Source organism: Typha angustifolia, chromosome 6, assembly GCF_048772165.1.
Source record: "Typha angustifolia cultivar Huaian chromosome 6, ASM4877216v1, whole genome shotgun sequence".
NCBI lineage: Eukaryota > Viridiplantae > Streptophyta > Magnoliopsida > Poales > Typhaceae > Typha > Typha angustifolia.
In genome coordinates, this window is record NC_133244.1 from 7998670 (window position 1) to 8013251 (window position 14582).

The window sequence follows — 14582 nt, forward strand, 5'->3', positions numbered from 1 at the left end:
TCATATTTCTAGATTCAACTCGGCATCAAATCTGTAACCGGGAAAAATAATCTCCCAACATCAAATGGCAGGATTGGAACAACCGCATTAGATCGTATTCCCAGTATTTAACACACCAGCAAAGTGTATGCATTGTGTTCCATGAAGGCATGAAGCAAAAATTACAAAATAATAGCAGAATAAAAAGTTTGCCATATAGAAAGAGGGATACTCCCAATCATCTGATGACTAAATATCTCCAGAATGTTAATCAATTGTCTCTACATGCTGCAATGAATATTTATTCTTCGCCCCAAGAAGTAGCACTCTTTCCTATCTTTTGAAGGACCTTCATTACTTCTTCAGTTGTAACATTGCCTGTCACTGTAACCTTGTTCTGCTCTGTATCTAGCTGGTAAGTCTCCATATCTGATCAAAGTTACAAAATGTAGTGACTTTAGTATTTCAAGCTAATTTATGCCTCACAAAACAAAGTAAGGCATCTCATAATCTATCACGTGGTAATGTGTTACAGAACTTCTATCTTCAGCATCAACCACAGAGAAAAGATACCACTGTACTGTCAGCAAAATTACCGTCAATTTTCTTGATAGCTTTCTTGATTGCTTTGATGCACTTCTCGCAGTGCATTCCCACCTTCAACTCCACGACCTGTAGCTACATCAGATATCAGCTAAATGCTTCTCATTATAGGGAAAAGAGAGAACTTAATTAAATACCAAGATTTGAATTTCAACTGTAGTTTTTCAACATCAGGAAAAGAAGAAGAAAAAAAGAGTGAAAAAAAGGTAAAAAACCCAAACTAGTTTCATCTTTACATTTCTCCTGCTTGGCTTCCCGCTATGATGGTTTAGACCTTGAGAGAACTAGCACATTTTTTCTGAATTATTTGTGTACTGCTAACAAGAAAACCATCAAATATATTTATCTGAGTATCAGGAACTTACAGCCATTGGAGTGGTGTAGATTTGGAAGCGTGGTTTCTTAGTTGAAACTTGGAAAGAGAGATGGTGTTCCTGTTCACCGGTTAGAACTTATAGTGACAAGTAGATTCCTTTCTTGGTTGCAGGGGAGTGCTACTTTACTTCCTTGGAAAAAAGTATTACCCACTTACTCCCCGGGTGTCACAAAGTCAGACAGTTCACACACTTAAAAGATATACCAGTGCACAGCCTAATAAGAGGAATCCTTCTTTAAACTGGCTCTCATCATTGATTCCTAAAAAATTTTCTTATATCATCTTCAGTTGCAATCTGAAACAGACAGCAGAATAAGAATAATCATTACATAATTCCTTCAGTGGCTCTTACTCGGAAAGCATCTCATTGATGTCTTGGAGTTGTTTGGCTTCCTATGCTTTTAGCTCCAAAGTTTTGAAAATCATACAGAAGGATGCTCCTATCCACCCTACACAACTTGGCCAGCTAGCAAACCAAGAGCCGCTTGTTCTGCACCTTATTCCTTCGATATCGCTAGCTGTAGAAACCAATCTTGTCCTGATCAGTACCTCTGGTTACGAATCAATATCACTAGCTGTACTTGTTATGCCTGTGCCGAATGAACTCCAGAATAAGATCTCTATCTCTTCTATCTCTTCTTTTTGAGGTTGATGCTGACCGTGAGAATCGACTGCCCTTACAATGAAGCTGGACAATATTCGTGAGGAATAATATAAGAAAAGCTTCACATGCTAGGAAAGGACATTCATCAATAAAATTAGCTAAAGAAAAAAAATTTCCTTCCTATGAAAAGAAATTGGTCCCCTGGAAAGAATTATATGTTGATACTCCAGTCTGAGTACAAGAACAAGAAAAGTAACTCATAGGGTTAAGATATGAGGCTAAACAATAATAAAATATGTACTTAAGCAAAGTGTTCTACCAATAACTCGTTCCTACTGGGAATTTTCAGACGTCAAACAAATATAGCATACTAGCACATAATATCACATAAGGGAACGAGTAGTAATCACATAGCAAATTGGTGTTCTCTGTCATTGCATGCTTAACAACCAACTTATCCATCATGTCACTAAGAAATAAATGTGACTTGGGCAATGCAGAATTTACTTGGTAGCAAAAATATTGCTTCCAAATGCAATAACTTATTAGGTAAGGTTAAGTTACACTTTGTTTCACCAATAATCGTTACACGAGCAGGAACCATCTCTAAAACAGTGAAACCGATTATTGTCTCTCACTATAATCTCCCGATGCGTAATCTTTGAAATGAGCTTAATGGCTGTGTGGCAGTCACTACAAATCCGAAGGTTTTTAACCACACGAATTGTCTCTTCTGGTTCAGTAGTGATGAGGCAGAACGCAATGGCCAACTTCTCATTGTGATGTTCAAGAGAATGCTCTTTCTCTTCCTCTTCTATGTCAAACAACACTACATCTGTAGTTGGCATAAATCCCAAAGCCTTTAATTGCTTGCCCAACTCATCAAGCTTTGCATAGATTTGTTCAGTAAGGGGATGGGACTTGTCCCCTACACGAAACTCATGAACTACACCCTTCTGCTCCACCCAGCTGCAACCAGGAGTCTTTTCAATTCCCTTTTCCTTCATGTCTATTCTTAGTTTAGCTGCATCATCCCATCTACCACTCGTAGCATATATATTTGATAGAAGAACATAATTCCCAGAATTTCGCGGCTCTAACTGAATGAGCTGCTTCAGCACATGCTCAGCCATTCTAGTGTCCCTATGTATCTTGCAACCACTCAATAAAGCTCCCCAAACAACTGCATTGGCTTCAACTGGCATCTCTTTAATCCACTGGTGAGCCTCTTCCAATAATCCAGCACGACCTAGAAGATCAACCATACAACCATAGTGCTCAATTCTAGGGCTTATGGCATATACACGAGTCATGTAATCAAAATATCGCCGCCCATCCTCCACAAGACCTGTATGAGTGCAACTACAGAGAAGGCCGATGAAAGTGTTATCATTTGGTCTGATACCCTTCTTCTCAATCTGACCGAAAAGCCCAAACGAGACCTTCCCATGACCAGTCATGGCAAGCCCAGAGATCATCGCATTCCAAGCTATGATGTCCATTTCTCTCATTCTCTGAAACACTGCCCATCCCTGAGCAGTGCTTCCACATTTGGTGTACATATCGATCAGGGCTGTCCCCAACACAGTGTTTGTAAGGAAATCGTCCATATGCATCAAACAGCTCACCTGACGGCCCAATTCTAGAGCTCCTAATCTAGCACAAGAAGAAAGAGCTCCAACCATTGCATAGCAATCTGGTCTCAGATTAGCCTTCCGCATTTGGAAGAATAATTCAAGAGCCTCTCTTGGAAACCCATTCGAAGCATACCCACCAATCATTGCACTCCAGGACACAACATCCTTCTCAACCATCCCATCAAAGACACTTCGTGCACGCTCCATTTTTCCACATTTAGTATACATATCCATGAGTGAAGTAGCCACAAAAACATTCCTACCCATTCCCTTCTCCTCAACATATCGATGCACCCACTCTCCCGTCCTCAAGTTCCCTGACTGAGAGCAGGCAGTCAAGACCCTAACGATTGTAAAGGTATCCGGCCTTAAATCCATCTCCAACGCCCTTCTAAACATCCCCAACGACTCTTCCAACCTCCCACCCTCGATATACCCGCTAATGATCGCAGTCCAAGAAACGACATTCCTCACCGGCATTTCGTCGAACAGTTTCTGGGCATCTTCTAGAAAGCAACATTTCGCGTACAAACACACCAGACTGGTCTTTACAAAGACGTCAGAATCGAACCCAGATTTCAAGATATGGGTATGGATCCTTAGACCGGTATGGAGGTCGAGGAGGCGGGCGCAGGCCTTGAGGACGAAGGGGAAGGTGAAGTTATCGGGGGATAGTCCGGCGAGACGCATAGAGGAGAAGAGGCGGACGGCATCGGGGAACCGGTCGGCAGCGACAAGGCCTCGGAGGGCAGTGTTGTAGTGGAAGACGTTGGGTTGGGGGATGGAGAGGAAGAGGAGGAGGGAGTAAGAGGGGTGGGAAGAGGCGAAGGAGGAGCGGAGGAGGAGATTGAGGAGGAAGGAGTCGGAGATGAGATTGAGGCGGAGGAGGCGGGAGTGGACGAGTTTTAGGGAGCGGAGGGAGTGGCATTTTTGGATGATGAGGTGTTTTAGACTGGAAGCGGAGGACGAGGAGAAGGAAGTGGAGGGGAGAGTGGGAGGCGGGGATAGGAAATCGGTGGGGTTATGGATGGCAATAGAGGTGGACATTTCCCGCCAAAGGATTTAAGGCAAACTTGCAATACTTCGTTAGCTCTTATAAAAGGCAGTAGTAGCATCAGTTAAGATATAACTTGCTCTGGAGTTAACGTTATCAAAATATTTAGGATCAAAGAATAGACCATTCTCATTTTTCTTGGCTTTCTTTTAGTTGGAGCTGCATAATTTATCTACATGACAATATTTTTACACAATAAAAGAAAAGTGATCGCATTGGAAAATCTTTGCATTTTCGTTTGCTTTCTCAAGCTTCTCCAGACGAAGTTGATGAATTCTCTCCTATGTTAATTGTTCTAGATGCTGAACAAGGTAGTGGTACAATTGTATGGCTATCAACAACTCGATCTTCTAACTGTATTATTGGCTGTGCAGGTGGAATCATTGCATCATCCAGAGCAGACTTGGAATCCATTTCTGGACTGCTGATGACCTCTTCAATGGAAGTTGAATTTGTCGTCTCAGATGTGATCGTCAAACTCTCTTCGTCACCATCTTGTAGATTTCGAGAGAATATCTCATCCTTTACATCGTAAAAGTTTGCAGTGCGCACTTCCTGAGCTAAAGAACAAGACCAGCAGAACATCCATTGCATGTAGTCAGTAACAGAAGCTGAACCACAGCAGAAGCTATTGCCAGGAAGTTTGTACTCTTTCCTCATCTGAATTCTCCAATAACCCCCATATATCAATCCAAAGAAGCACAGTATTACCCCTGCATCACCCACTATATCTCCAAGAATATAATCACGAATGTTGAGTGCCGAAATGTTGAAGATCCAAAATGGGGCAAAGCATAGCAGAAGGAAGGTAAACATATGTACATACATGTTACCAAAACCAATCCTCTCCATGTTCCACCCAAAGACACAGCATGTGCAGAAGAAAGAATAGAAGCCAAGAGTAATGTCCTCACTGCAATCAAATAGTCCTCCAACCCACTCTGGTTCGCGTACCATTACCCTTCTTTCATATAATTTCAGGAAATGTTTATTATATCCACTTGCATCAGCATCCAAGATCTCATCTTGTGCTTTTCTCTCTGGATCAGAATCATAATCCCTCCCAAGAGGGCTATAAACTGTATATAGTGCAGCAAAGATCGGTGATGCAGTGCCCAAAATGAAGAAAAATGTCTCTGCAATTTCAGGCCTTTGCGTGCTGGAATATCCCCAGTAAAGTCCACACAAGGCATATTGAGCAAAGAAAGTGATCTGGAGAAGAGCAAGGACAACCATCATATGAGCCCACTCATGAGGTCGGTAAGCTGTATTTTTACAGTATACCTTTCTGAGCTCCATGATATCCTCAGCTCTCCATCGACATAGTAGCGCAAAATGATAGAAGAGCTTTGGATGTTGATATAGACTCATCAGAGTAAAGAGTGCATTGAGGACTTGAGTGTTGATCTCAATCCAATGGTTTCTAGAGGATTTTGTAGGGAATGCTTGATTCAATAATTCCAGCAGAAGCAAGCCTGACATGGTGGCAGAGGCAGCAACACAAACAGACCAAATTAGAAGAGCAATGTTCAAAGGATTCTTCAGCCATTCCTTGCAACTATTGAAGAGGAAAGCCCAATTGATTCTTCTGATGAAGCGGATATGCAAGTTATGGGGAACACCTAGCGGAGAAGGTACTGAAATTGATATGTTCTCCCTCTCGTCAACTGTTTGTTGGAGAAATTTCAGAGGGGAAGGGAGCTTGAGCCTCTTGAGCCACTCTGATGAAGGATTAGCTTTCAGAAAATCAAGAAGTCTTTGCTTGTGGCTCCTCTCATGGAGTAGTCTTTCTTGAAGAGATGGAACTCCGATACGATTTTCTGTTAGATTTGGATAATTTGTCGACTCCACGCCATTGTGAATTTCTTCTGTATCATCCTTGCTACTATTGCAGACCATTATTTTGTGACTGTAATTTGTAGTAGTTCTCTGTTACCTATGCTGAGAAATTAAATCCAGCGAGAGGAAATCTGTACAAAAACCTGAAAATAACAATCAGCAATGTTTGTTGAGCCGCCTTTTGATTGATAAGATGGGAGAAATTGTATATGCTGATCAGGCTCTGGTTTGAGAAGGACATCCTTGTGGACACAACAATCATCAGCATAGTCTCATTTCGTCAAAGACTTACAAAGTCACAAGCAAAATATTTCACCTTCATTCAATTCATATAGAGGAATGATATATAAGATCAACCAACATCTCCAAACAATGACTGTAACATATCGAGAATAATTTTGTCAAAAAACATATCAAAGATTTAGAAGAAATACTGTTGTACCAAAAAGTAAAAAAAAACAATCTGTTCATTTCGGTAGAAAATCTTGAAGCAAATCTATATCTTTCTTCCCCTAAACATGAAACATTTCACTTAAGCACATCACAGATGGAAGGAATTAAAAAGATGTCTTGAAACCAAGAGTAATATTCAGATCTCTATGCAATAGACAATCAACTCAGCTTTACTTTTAGGTTTGTTTCTTACCCCTGGAGATGAACAGACTAGGAGAAGCCAAGCAATTCTCTTCTCTTTGCGGACTCGACAAAGCTTTGTGGGATGACAGATAGGAGATTGTCCTCTTTATCTTCAAGACGTTCTATTTGGTTCCTTTCTCCAAAGCGAAGATGCTAGTGCTTTAGGAGAAAAGAAAAGGTTGGAATTTTAAGAAAAGGATAAGAGATGGTCAAAGAGTTAGAAGGTCAATAATAAAACCCAGTCGACTCTTACGTAACTGCCCTCTGGTGGTGCTTGGGCGACCTATCAAAATATATATTTCTTAGGGAGTGGACGGCCATGACGTCCAGGTTTGTCTTCAATTAGTTGGATTAGGAAGACATAGCTAGTCGTCCAAAAGCCCAAAGATCGTCGTTGGATTTTGTAGCCATATCATAAGAACACCATATTTGCCTAGGACACAGATTGCATGTAGTGAAGGAGAAAGTGATGAAAAAGAAATGCTAACATTAGAGTTCGAGTAATTATCGAACTCTCAACCATATGTAAAGTGAAAACTCATTATTTCACCTTTCGAATATAAAAAAAGTCTCAGAATTGCTAAGGAGGAAGAAATGTTATCAAGTCCATCCAATTTCTCTATAGAAAAGAAATAACAGGAAAAAACAACGCTAGAATGAGAAAAGCAGGCATAAAAAAGAGATGCACTTAACTAGGACAGGCAATGACCTAATGATTGAATATATGTTCAGCAGTGCAAGAGAGACCATGTAGATTAGGATAGCAATCAACTTGCCTGATAATTATGTCAATCAAATGAGATAAGAATGACCGAGAACAGAAGCACCATAATATGTTGGGAAAAAAGAAAAATCTTTTGAGAGAAATATAAGGACAGTAAAACATAGCTTCAACATTGGAAGGAGTATGAGGCCTTTCCCATGTACACTCAATGGAAAATCCTATGAAATGAAAATTTACAAATGACAGAAACCTGGCCAGAACACAGTCACAATCGTACTGTTACAGTAGTTTATCAACAAACTATGGTTCAGATCAAACAGGTGACTTAATTATGCCGTATCTGTCTTCCATAGGTGAACCTTCCTCGACCATCGGCAGATGCTTATCTTGGGTATACCTGGGACTTGGAGTTTCCATCTTAAAGATGGATGGTGGGCTCAATGCACTCATATATGGAGAACTGGGGCTTGATTTATAGAGAGGCAAACCATCTTCGCGAGGCAGAGGAGACAATCCAAGCTGAGTATCAGTCATCTGTTCCGTGTTTGACTTGTTTTCCGTGATCTCATAATAATCTGCCGTCCTCACCTCCTGGGCAAGAGAACATGAACAACAGCACAGCCACTGGAAACAATCCGTGGCTGAGGGATAACCACAACAGAAGTTATTAGCAGGAAGGTTAAATTTTTTCCTCATCTGAATCCTCCAAAAGCCACCATACAGTAAACCAAGAAAACAGAGCAGAACACCGGTGAGGCCCAACGATTCTCGAACAACTTCATTATTTATATTGATGGCTGCCAAGTTGAAGATAAAGAAGGGAGCGGAGCAAAAGAGGAGAAAAGTTACAATGTGGACATAGATGTTACCAAATCCTAGCCTCTGCATATTCCATCCAAAAACACAACAGCTGCAGAAGATTGATAGGTAAGCAAGAGATATATCATCCCAAAAGTCAAAAAGGCCTCCTACCCAATTTGGTCTATCCTCTGCAAACCTGGGGTCTTCACTTAGAATGAAGGAATATTTCTTTTCAAGTGACTTTAACCGCAGAGTTCCTGGTGTGCTACCAGCACTAGGGAGAAGCTCACCCTGTCCTTCCTGAACAATTTCTAGATCATAATCCTTCCCAAGAGGGCTCAGAATATTATATACACTGGCAATTGCAGGTGCAGCAATTGCGATGGAGATGCACACACCCACACCAATTGGAGGACGTTTCGACCTAGGGTAGCCCAAGTTAAGACCACATAAGGCATACTGTGCAAAACAATTCAAATGGAGAAGCAGCACAACAACCATCATATGCATCCATTCATTAGGCTTGTAAATACCATTTTTGCAATATATTTTTCTCAGCCTTAGAATGTCTTTGGGCTCCCATCGAATCAAAAGAACAAGGTGGTAAAATCGCTTTGGGTGTTGATAGAGGCACATAAGGGTGAATAAAGCATTAAGAATTTGGTTGTTAACTTCAAACCAGGTGTTTCTCTGCGATTTCGTTGTTAAAACACCATTTAACATTCCAGTCATAACCATGAACAGGATTGCTCCAGAAATAGCGACACAAGCAATCCAAACAAAAAGAGCCATGTTCATAGGATCTTTTATCCAATCTTTAGAAAGTTGCCATAGATGAGCCCAATTGATTTTCCTGACAAAGGGTATGTGGAAGTGAGGTAGGGAGCTATGATTGTCAGAATGAACTGAACGTGAGATCTCATCTCGTTGTAGTGCAAACTTCCGAAACTTGGCTGAAGGAGAAGGACCAAATTTTCTCACCCTTGTTCCACCAGAAAGTGCCTTTACAAAATTCAAAAATGTATTTGTCTTCTTACTTTCACTCAGGTTTACCTGTTGAGATGATTGGACAGGCAGAGAGATATGATCTTTGGTTCCATAGGCATTATGAGACATTACTGACCCTCCTTCTTTGTGAATTTCATCTGTGAATTTTCCATTACCATTTGTAACCATCCTCTTTAGTAAATAATCCACCCAAATTGAGATTTGAACTCCTTCTAAGTCTCTTCAAACCATCGATTTTGTGGTAGGAACAGATCTAGCATTTGTTTTGTCAGAATTCAACCACATCTTATTCTATCTCTCAAATAGAACAAGGGCATCCTATATAAGATGTAGTTAGGGGCCATAATCTACTGCATAAATGTCAGAAAATCAACAGAATTACCAGGAATGAAAACTCAATAGATGAATGATGATATATATCATTTGAATGAAAAGGCAAATGCAAAAGCCAGTCACATGTTCTAGTCTTGCTTCAAAAAACATGAATCCTTGGACCCTATTAAACATGCCTACACAAAATTAACCCAGAGATTATGTTATTCTTCAAATTCCATGAATAATTGCTCCTAGAATCCTTGATAATATCTAAGTCCCTATGAGATTGATACTCACCGTGTCCTCCTGAGCTCAAAGTTTTTCAGTTCATTTAAAACTACCATGTCAGATTACAATATGGTGGAATTTCTCTTCCTAGTAGAATAAGTAGGTAAGCTACTTTCTTTCTCCTATTTCTTGGACTAACTAGAAAAATAAGCGAAAAGGATGCATCTAACCTTTCCATAGGAAAATAAAGGCTTTAAAACCCTGAAAATCCATCTTTTTAACTCATCAAAGAATTCTTATTCCCAAAAATAAAGATATAAATATCACCCCAAACTAATTACACCGTCCTTCCCAAGGATAGTTCATAACAAATTATAAAAGACATGACATAAGAAACTCAAATAGACAAAATTTAACCACAAAACCCATCAAACAAAGAAAAAACATGAATACTAACATCAAGAGTCTCAAACATAAAACCACGCCAAAGGACACCTTTATAGGTCCTAAATAAAACAATGTCCGCTCGAAAGACACATCTCACCTCTCCATACAAGCTAATGAACTCGAAAAATTATCACCATGTGGCAGATAGTATAAGATTAAAAAAAAAAAAAAAGACACTAAAAAAACCATACATATCACAAGGAAAGTCCACCGAAAAATCCAACAGAAAATGACATAAAAATCCCAGATCAACTAAATTTAACCACAAACCCATCTATAGCGAAAAAAGCATGAATACCAACATCAAGAATCTCAAACTTCTGCACACTGTAATCAAATTAAATTCATCCCATTACACGGAATAGCGAAAAGAAAAGAATTTTCTGCGATGGGAAACAAAGACACAATTAGACCCACGCAATTGATCTTAGAGAAAACCTACCCATAATTTCGAGGGTGGTTAAGAAACTGCAAAGATGGTTCTCCTTATCCTGCTGGAAATCCAATAAGCCATCGAAGAGGGGAAAGGCCAACGAGCGAAGAAAAGGACGGACTTCAATGGAGTTCTTCGATGCTTATTTAGTAGTTATTACTCTTTATTTCCTTGGAATCTCGATGGAAACTTTAACAGCTACCGTTCCATTTCCCTTAGTGAACGGAAATTTTTAGACACAATCGACAAGCTTGACGGCCTTCTCTAGTTATGTGGGTCAAATGAGATGGGCTTATTCCCAATTGGCCGAGTTGGAAATTATGAGCCCAATTGACCTGTAAAGAGCCCAAAAGGTTCCATGTGCGTCCTGTAGCTGGGATGAAGCCACGGATCTTTAATCTTTATATCACATGCATTGATACTCAGTAGCATAATGGGATTAATCTTTTCTAATCTCAACACGCAACTAATAGATTAAAAAACTGGTTAAGCTTTCGGAAAAAAAGAAAATTAACATAAAGTTCATACTCCAACCCATATATTATTTGGATAACTTGTCATAATGTTCTTCTTATGGTCACTTTAGTTCAAAATAATATTCTTTTACAAATTTCATAAAAATAAAATAAAATGTCCATTCCATTAAAAAGAGAAAAAAAGAAGAAGAAATACATAGGTTGTGACGTGCGAAAAACTTTGTCGGTGTGCGTGTGTTTAGTGGAAGCTACTAGCCAGCTTCTTAACCTTGTCTTTCTGTAATATACCTTCCGAACAAACAGCCAGATCCTTTCTACGTTAGGTCGTAACCTATCCCATATTTCCGTCCACGTACACCTATCACTTCCACCACTGTACCTCTTAATCCCCACCATCCAACAAAATCTCCTCCCTACCCTCACCCCGACGCCAAAGTCAAAACCTACCAACCATCATCTATTCATCTCCCGTAAGGCCATTCAAGTAATTTCACTTACCGGAGGCCCTCTTAAGGACTCCAAAAACCAATTATCCTCGATCCCATTCCCTCCATTCTAATCCCCCCAAATTCCAATGAAGCCGGCGGGGAAGGGTGAATCCACCGCCGCATTCGCCCCTCTCCTTCCGAAATCGTCGGGTAGAGGCGAAGACGATGAATTCGGCGGCGCCTCGGTCTCCAGCGCGGTGTTCAACGTGTCGACGAGCATCGTGGGCGCCGGGATCATGTCGATCCCAGCGGCAATGCGGGTCCTCGGTGTGGGCCCCGCCCTCATCCTGATCACCGCCGTCGCCTTCTTAGCCGACGTCTCCGCGGAGTTCCTGATGCGGTACACGGGATGGTCGTGCTCAGCGCCGCCGCACACCTACGCCACCGTCATGGGAGACGCCTTTGGGGTCGCAGGATCCGCCGGGCTCCAGGGTTGCGTCGCGGTCACCACGGCAGGGACGCTCGTCGTGTACCTCATCATCATAGGTACGTGAGATCCGCACTAGCATTGATTTGTTTTTGGAGGGCAATGATCACCGTCTGATCAGAGGTTGGTGTTGCACGTGCGCGCAGGTGACGTGATGTGCGGGAGCGGCGAGGCGCACGTGGGGGTGCTGCAGGAGTGGTTCGATAGGGCGTGGTGGAACGAGAGGGAGGTGGCACTGCTGCTCATCGTCGTGCTCGTCTTGCTTCCCCTTGCTCTTCCCAAGCGTGTAGGTGTGTCTGTTTCTCTACATTACATTTTCACCCCTCATTTATTAAATTTGCTACATTTTGTAAATTTTGTTATTCAGACAGCTACCGTGCATCTATTTGCAACCCCTCCTCTCTCTTCAAAATTGGTGAAACTCAGGGTTTTACTGGGAAGATTTCCTATAAAATCCAGACAGTTGTTCCTAATGTCTCGAATATAATTGTAAAAAACTGCAGACTCGTTGAGGTACACATCAGCGGTATCAATTCTCCTTGCAGTGGTTTTTATGTGCATAAGCTTGGGGATGTCTCTCTATGCTCTTCTTCAGGGAACCGCAACGACTCCAAGGTTACTACCAGACTTTTCTCGCCTCTCCTCCGCTTTTGAGCTGTTCACTGCTGTTCCAGTCATTGTCGTGGCCTTCACGTTCCACTTCAACGGTAGGTCTATATCTTAATTAGATGGACATTAATAATTATAAGATCTTTGTTATTTTCTAGCTTATTTAGATAAACGTTGCAATGGTGCAGTTCATTCTATCCGAGCAGAGCTAAGCAAAACGTCCGACATGAAGGTAGCCGTACGGGTATCCTTGATCCTCTGCTCCATTATCTACTCTGCCGTGGGTTTCTTCGGCTATCTCCTCTTCGGGGACTCGACGATGGCCGACATACTCTCCAATTTTGATCAGAATTCCGGTTCCCGGGTTTCGCAGCTTCTCAATGACGCCGTCCGGCTTAGCTATGTTTTACATCTGGTACTGGTGTTCCCCCTTCTTCACTTCTCACTAAGGATCAATGTGGATGGGCTCTTCTTCCCAAAGTGGCGGCCGTTGAGCTCCGATAACGTCCGATTCGTTTTGCTCACTGGGGTTTTGATGGGCTTGCTCTATGTAGCTGCCATTGCCATTCCAAACATATGGACTTTGTTTCAGTTCTTCGGGTCGACAACGGCGGTCTGTCTATCCTTAATCTTCCCCGGTGCTATTGTTCTAAGGTATGATCAGTGCTTTGTTGTCTAACACTCTAATCTAAGCTTTTATATATTAGAGGTAGATGAATATATTGTTACGTTCTAATGCGGTGTTTGCAGGGACGTGCAAGGGATAGCAAAAAGAAGAGATAAAGCCTTGGCAGCTACTATGATAATTCTAGCTGTGATAACAAGCTCTATTGCGATTGCTTCCAATGTTGTTAGCTCCTTTGGTGGCAAAGTAGGTGCTAGTCGAGTAGCTCACTGAGCCCATCCATGCAAACCTTCATGATCATTACTTTCAACACCCATATTGTGGTTTTGTGATTATCCATCATCAGCTATATATAGTCAGAGAGGTGATGAGATACTATTTGGATATACTACTTGCATCTGAATTGTATAACAAGCTTGTATTATATAGGTGTAATCGATTAATGTAAGTACATTGTATCTCTCTCTCTCTCTCTCTCTCTCTCTAATTTGTATACGTACGTTTTCTCTTAATTACCATATCAGGACCAGCTTCTCATTAGTTCTTTGAGAGTCCAAACATGCATTAATTTGGAAAAAAAAAACCCAACCAAATTCCAATGGCCATGCAGGTGGGTCAACATATTCTTCACCTTCATTCTCGTGCATGCCTTCCACCCCATGCTCTAGCACATGAAGTTTAGCCTCTTCTAGTACTCCTTTGCACTTCTATCAACTTTGTATCACTGAATAGTGTTGTGCAATGCAGCTCTTTGGTCACATTGCATATTCGCACATAAATTCCGTTGTATTAAACATGTTCCATGTATAGCATGACTTGGAATCGAGAAAAATAATGGAGCCGGACTGAAGGAGGCTTAGATGGGCTGAGCCCAAGTCAGGCTCGGGCTAACTTCGACGGTTTGGACCGAGCTTAGATGGGTCGAACTATTTAATGCAACAATATTCTAATGCCATAGTTCCTTGATGACGCATCCAGCCAATTCCATTCACTTGGTGAAGGAATAAACTCAACGTACGTGCACACCAATAGATCCTAAATCCCAGATGTTTAATTTCTTCAGTTTTGGTCCATCTTTACAAACTTTACATCAATCAAATGTGGTCCCTAATTCCATGCTGATTGTCATCAATCCGTCATGATAAGACATTACGAGGCATATATAGTGGCTTCCCCATGGTCTTTCCGCGTGTCCGGTGGTCGAATGCCTTTTGTTAAAGAGATCCATGGTCTATTTATTCTCCATGGTCCAGCTTGAGAAGTGAGCCATGGA

At 41.3% G+C, this 14582-nt stretch overlaps 5 protein-coding genes across 10 annotated transcripts; 1 reads left to right on the forward strand and 4 right to left on the reverse strand.

Annotated features, from left to right (window-relative positions):
- Positions 1–65: 65 nt before the first annotated feature.
- LOC140760754 (heavy metal-associated isoprenylated plant protein 45) lies at positions 66–1090 on the reverse strand. Its single transcript, XM_073097753.1, has 3 exons — positions 948–1090; positions 576–651; positions 66–408 (listed from the first exon to the last, which is right to left on the reverse strand). Exons 1-3 carry the CDS (start codon positions 951–953, stop codon positions 281–283), a joined length of 210 nt encoding a protein of 69 aa, XP_072953854.1. The 5' UTR covers positions 954–1090; the 3' UTR covers positions 66–280.
- Positions 1091–1997: 907 nt separating this feature from the next.
- On the reverse strand, positions 1998–4274 carry LOC140760751 (putative pentatricopeptide repeat-containing protein At3g08820). The gene has a single exon (XM_073097744.1). The coding sequence runs from the start codon at positions 4244–4246 to the stop codon at positions 2135–2137; it is 2112 nt and encodes a 703-aa protein (XP_072953845.1). The 5' UTR covers positions 4247–4274; the 3' UTR covers positions 1998–2134.
- A 204-nt stretch (positions 4275–4478) lies between these two features.
- Positions 4479–7003, reverse strand: LOC140760753 (uncharacterized). Of its 4 annotated transcripts, none has more exons than XM_073097752.1 (2): positions 6739–7003; positions 4479–6334 (listed from the first exon to the last, which is right to left on the reverse strand). In XM_073097752.1, exon 2 carries the CDS (start codon positions 6150–6152, stop codon positions 4500–4502), a length of 1653 nt encoding a protein of 550 aa, XP_072953853.1. In that variant the 5' UTR covers positions 6153–6334; positions 6739–7003; the 3' UTR covers positions 4479–4499. The 4 variants fall into 4 exon arrangements, with proteins under 4 accessions (XP_072953853.1, XP_072953851.1, XP_072953850.1 ...); XM_073097750.1 differs by having other exon boundaries at positions 4479–6408; XM_073097749.1 differs by having other exon boundaries at positions 4479–6468.
- Positions 7004–7564: 561 nt separating this feature from the next.
- Positions 7565–10896, reverse strand: LOC140760752 (uncharacterized). 3 transcript variants are annotated; one of them, XM_073097746.1, is made up of 2 exons: positions 10694–10896; positions 7565–9579 (listed from the first exon to the last, which is right to left on the reverse strand). In XM_073097746.1, the coding sequence occupies exon 2, from the start codon at positions 9427–9429 to the stop codon at positions 7765–7767; it is 1665 nt and encodes a 554-aa protein (XP_072953847.1). In that variant the 5' UTR covers positions 9430–9579; positions 10694–10896; the 3' UTR covers positions 7565–7764. The 3 variants fall into 3 exon arrangements, with proteins under 3 accessions (XP_072953847.1, XP_072953849.1, XP_072953848.1); XM_073097748.1 differs by having other exon boundaries at positions 7565–9608; XM_073097747.1 differs by having other exon boundaries at positions 7565–9611.
- An 818-nt stretch (positions 10897–11714) lies between these two features.
- Positions 11715–13833, forward strand: LOC140761352 (amino acid transporter AVT6C-like). The gene is made up of 5 exons (XM_073098634.1): positions 11715–12134; positions 12222–12365; positions 12579–12782; positions 12873–13338; positions 13435–13833. Exons 1-5 carry the CDS (start codon positions 11735–11737, stop codon positions 13580–13582), a joined length of 1362 nt encoding a protein of 453 aa, XP_072954735.1. The 5' UTR covers positions 11715–11734; the 3' UTR covers positions 13583–13833.
- Positions 13834–14582: the final 749 nt, after the last annotated feature.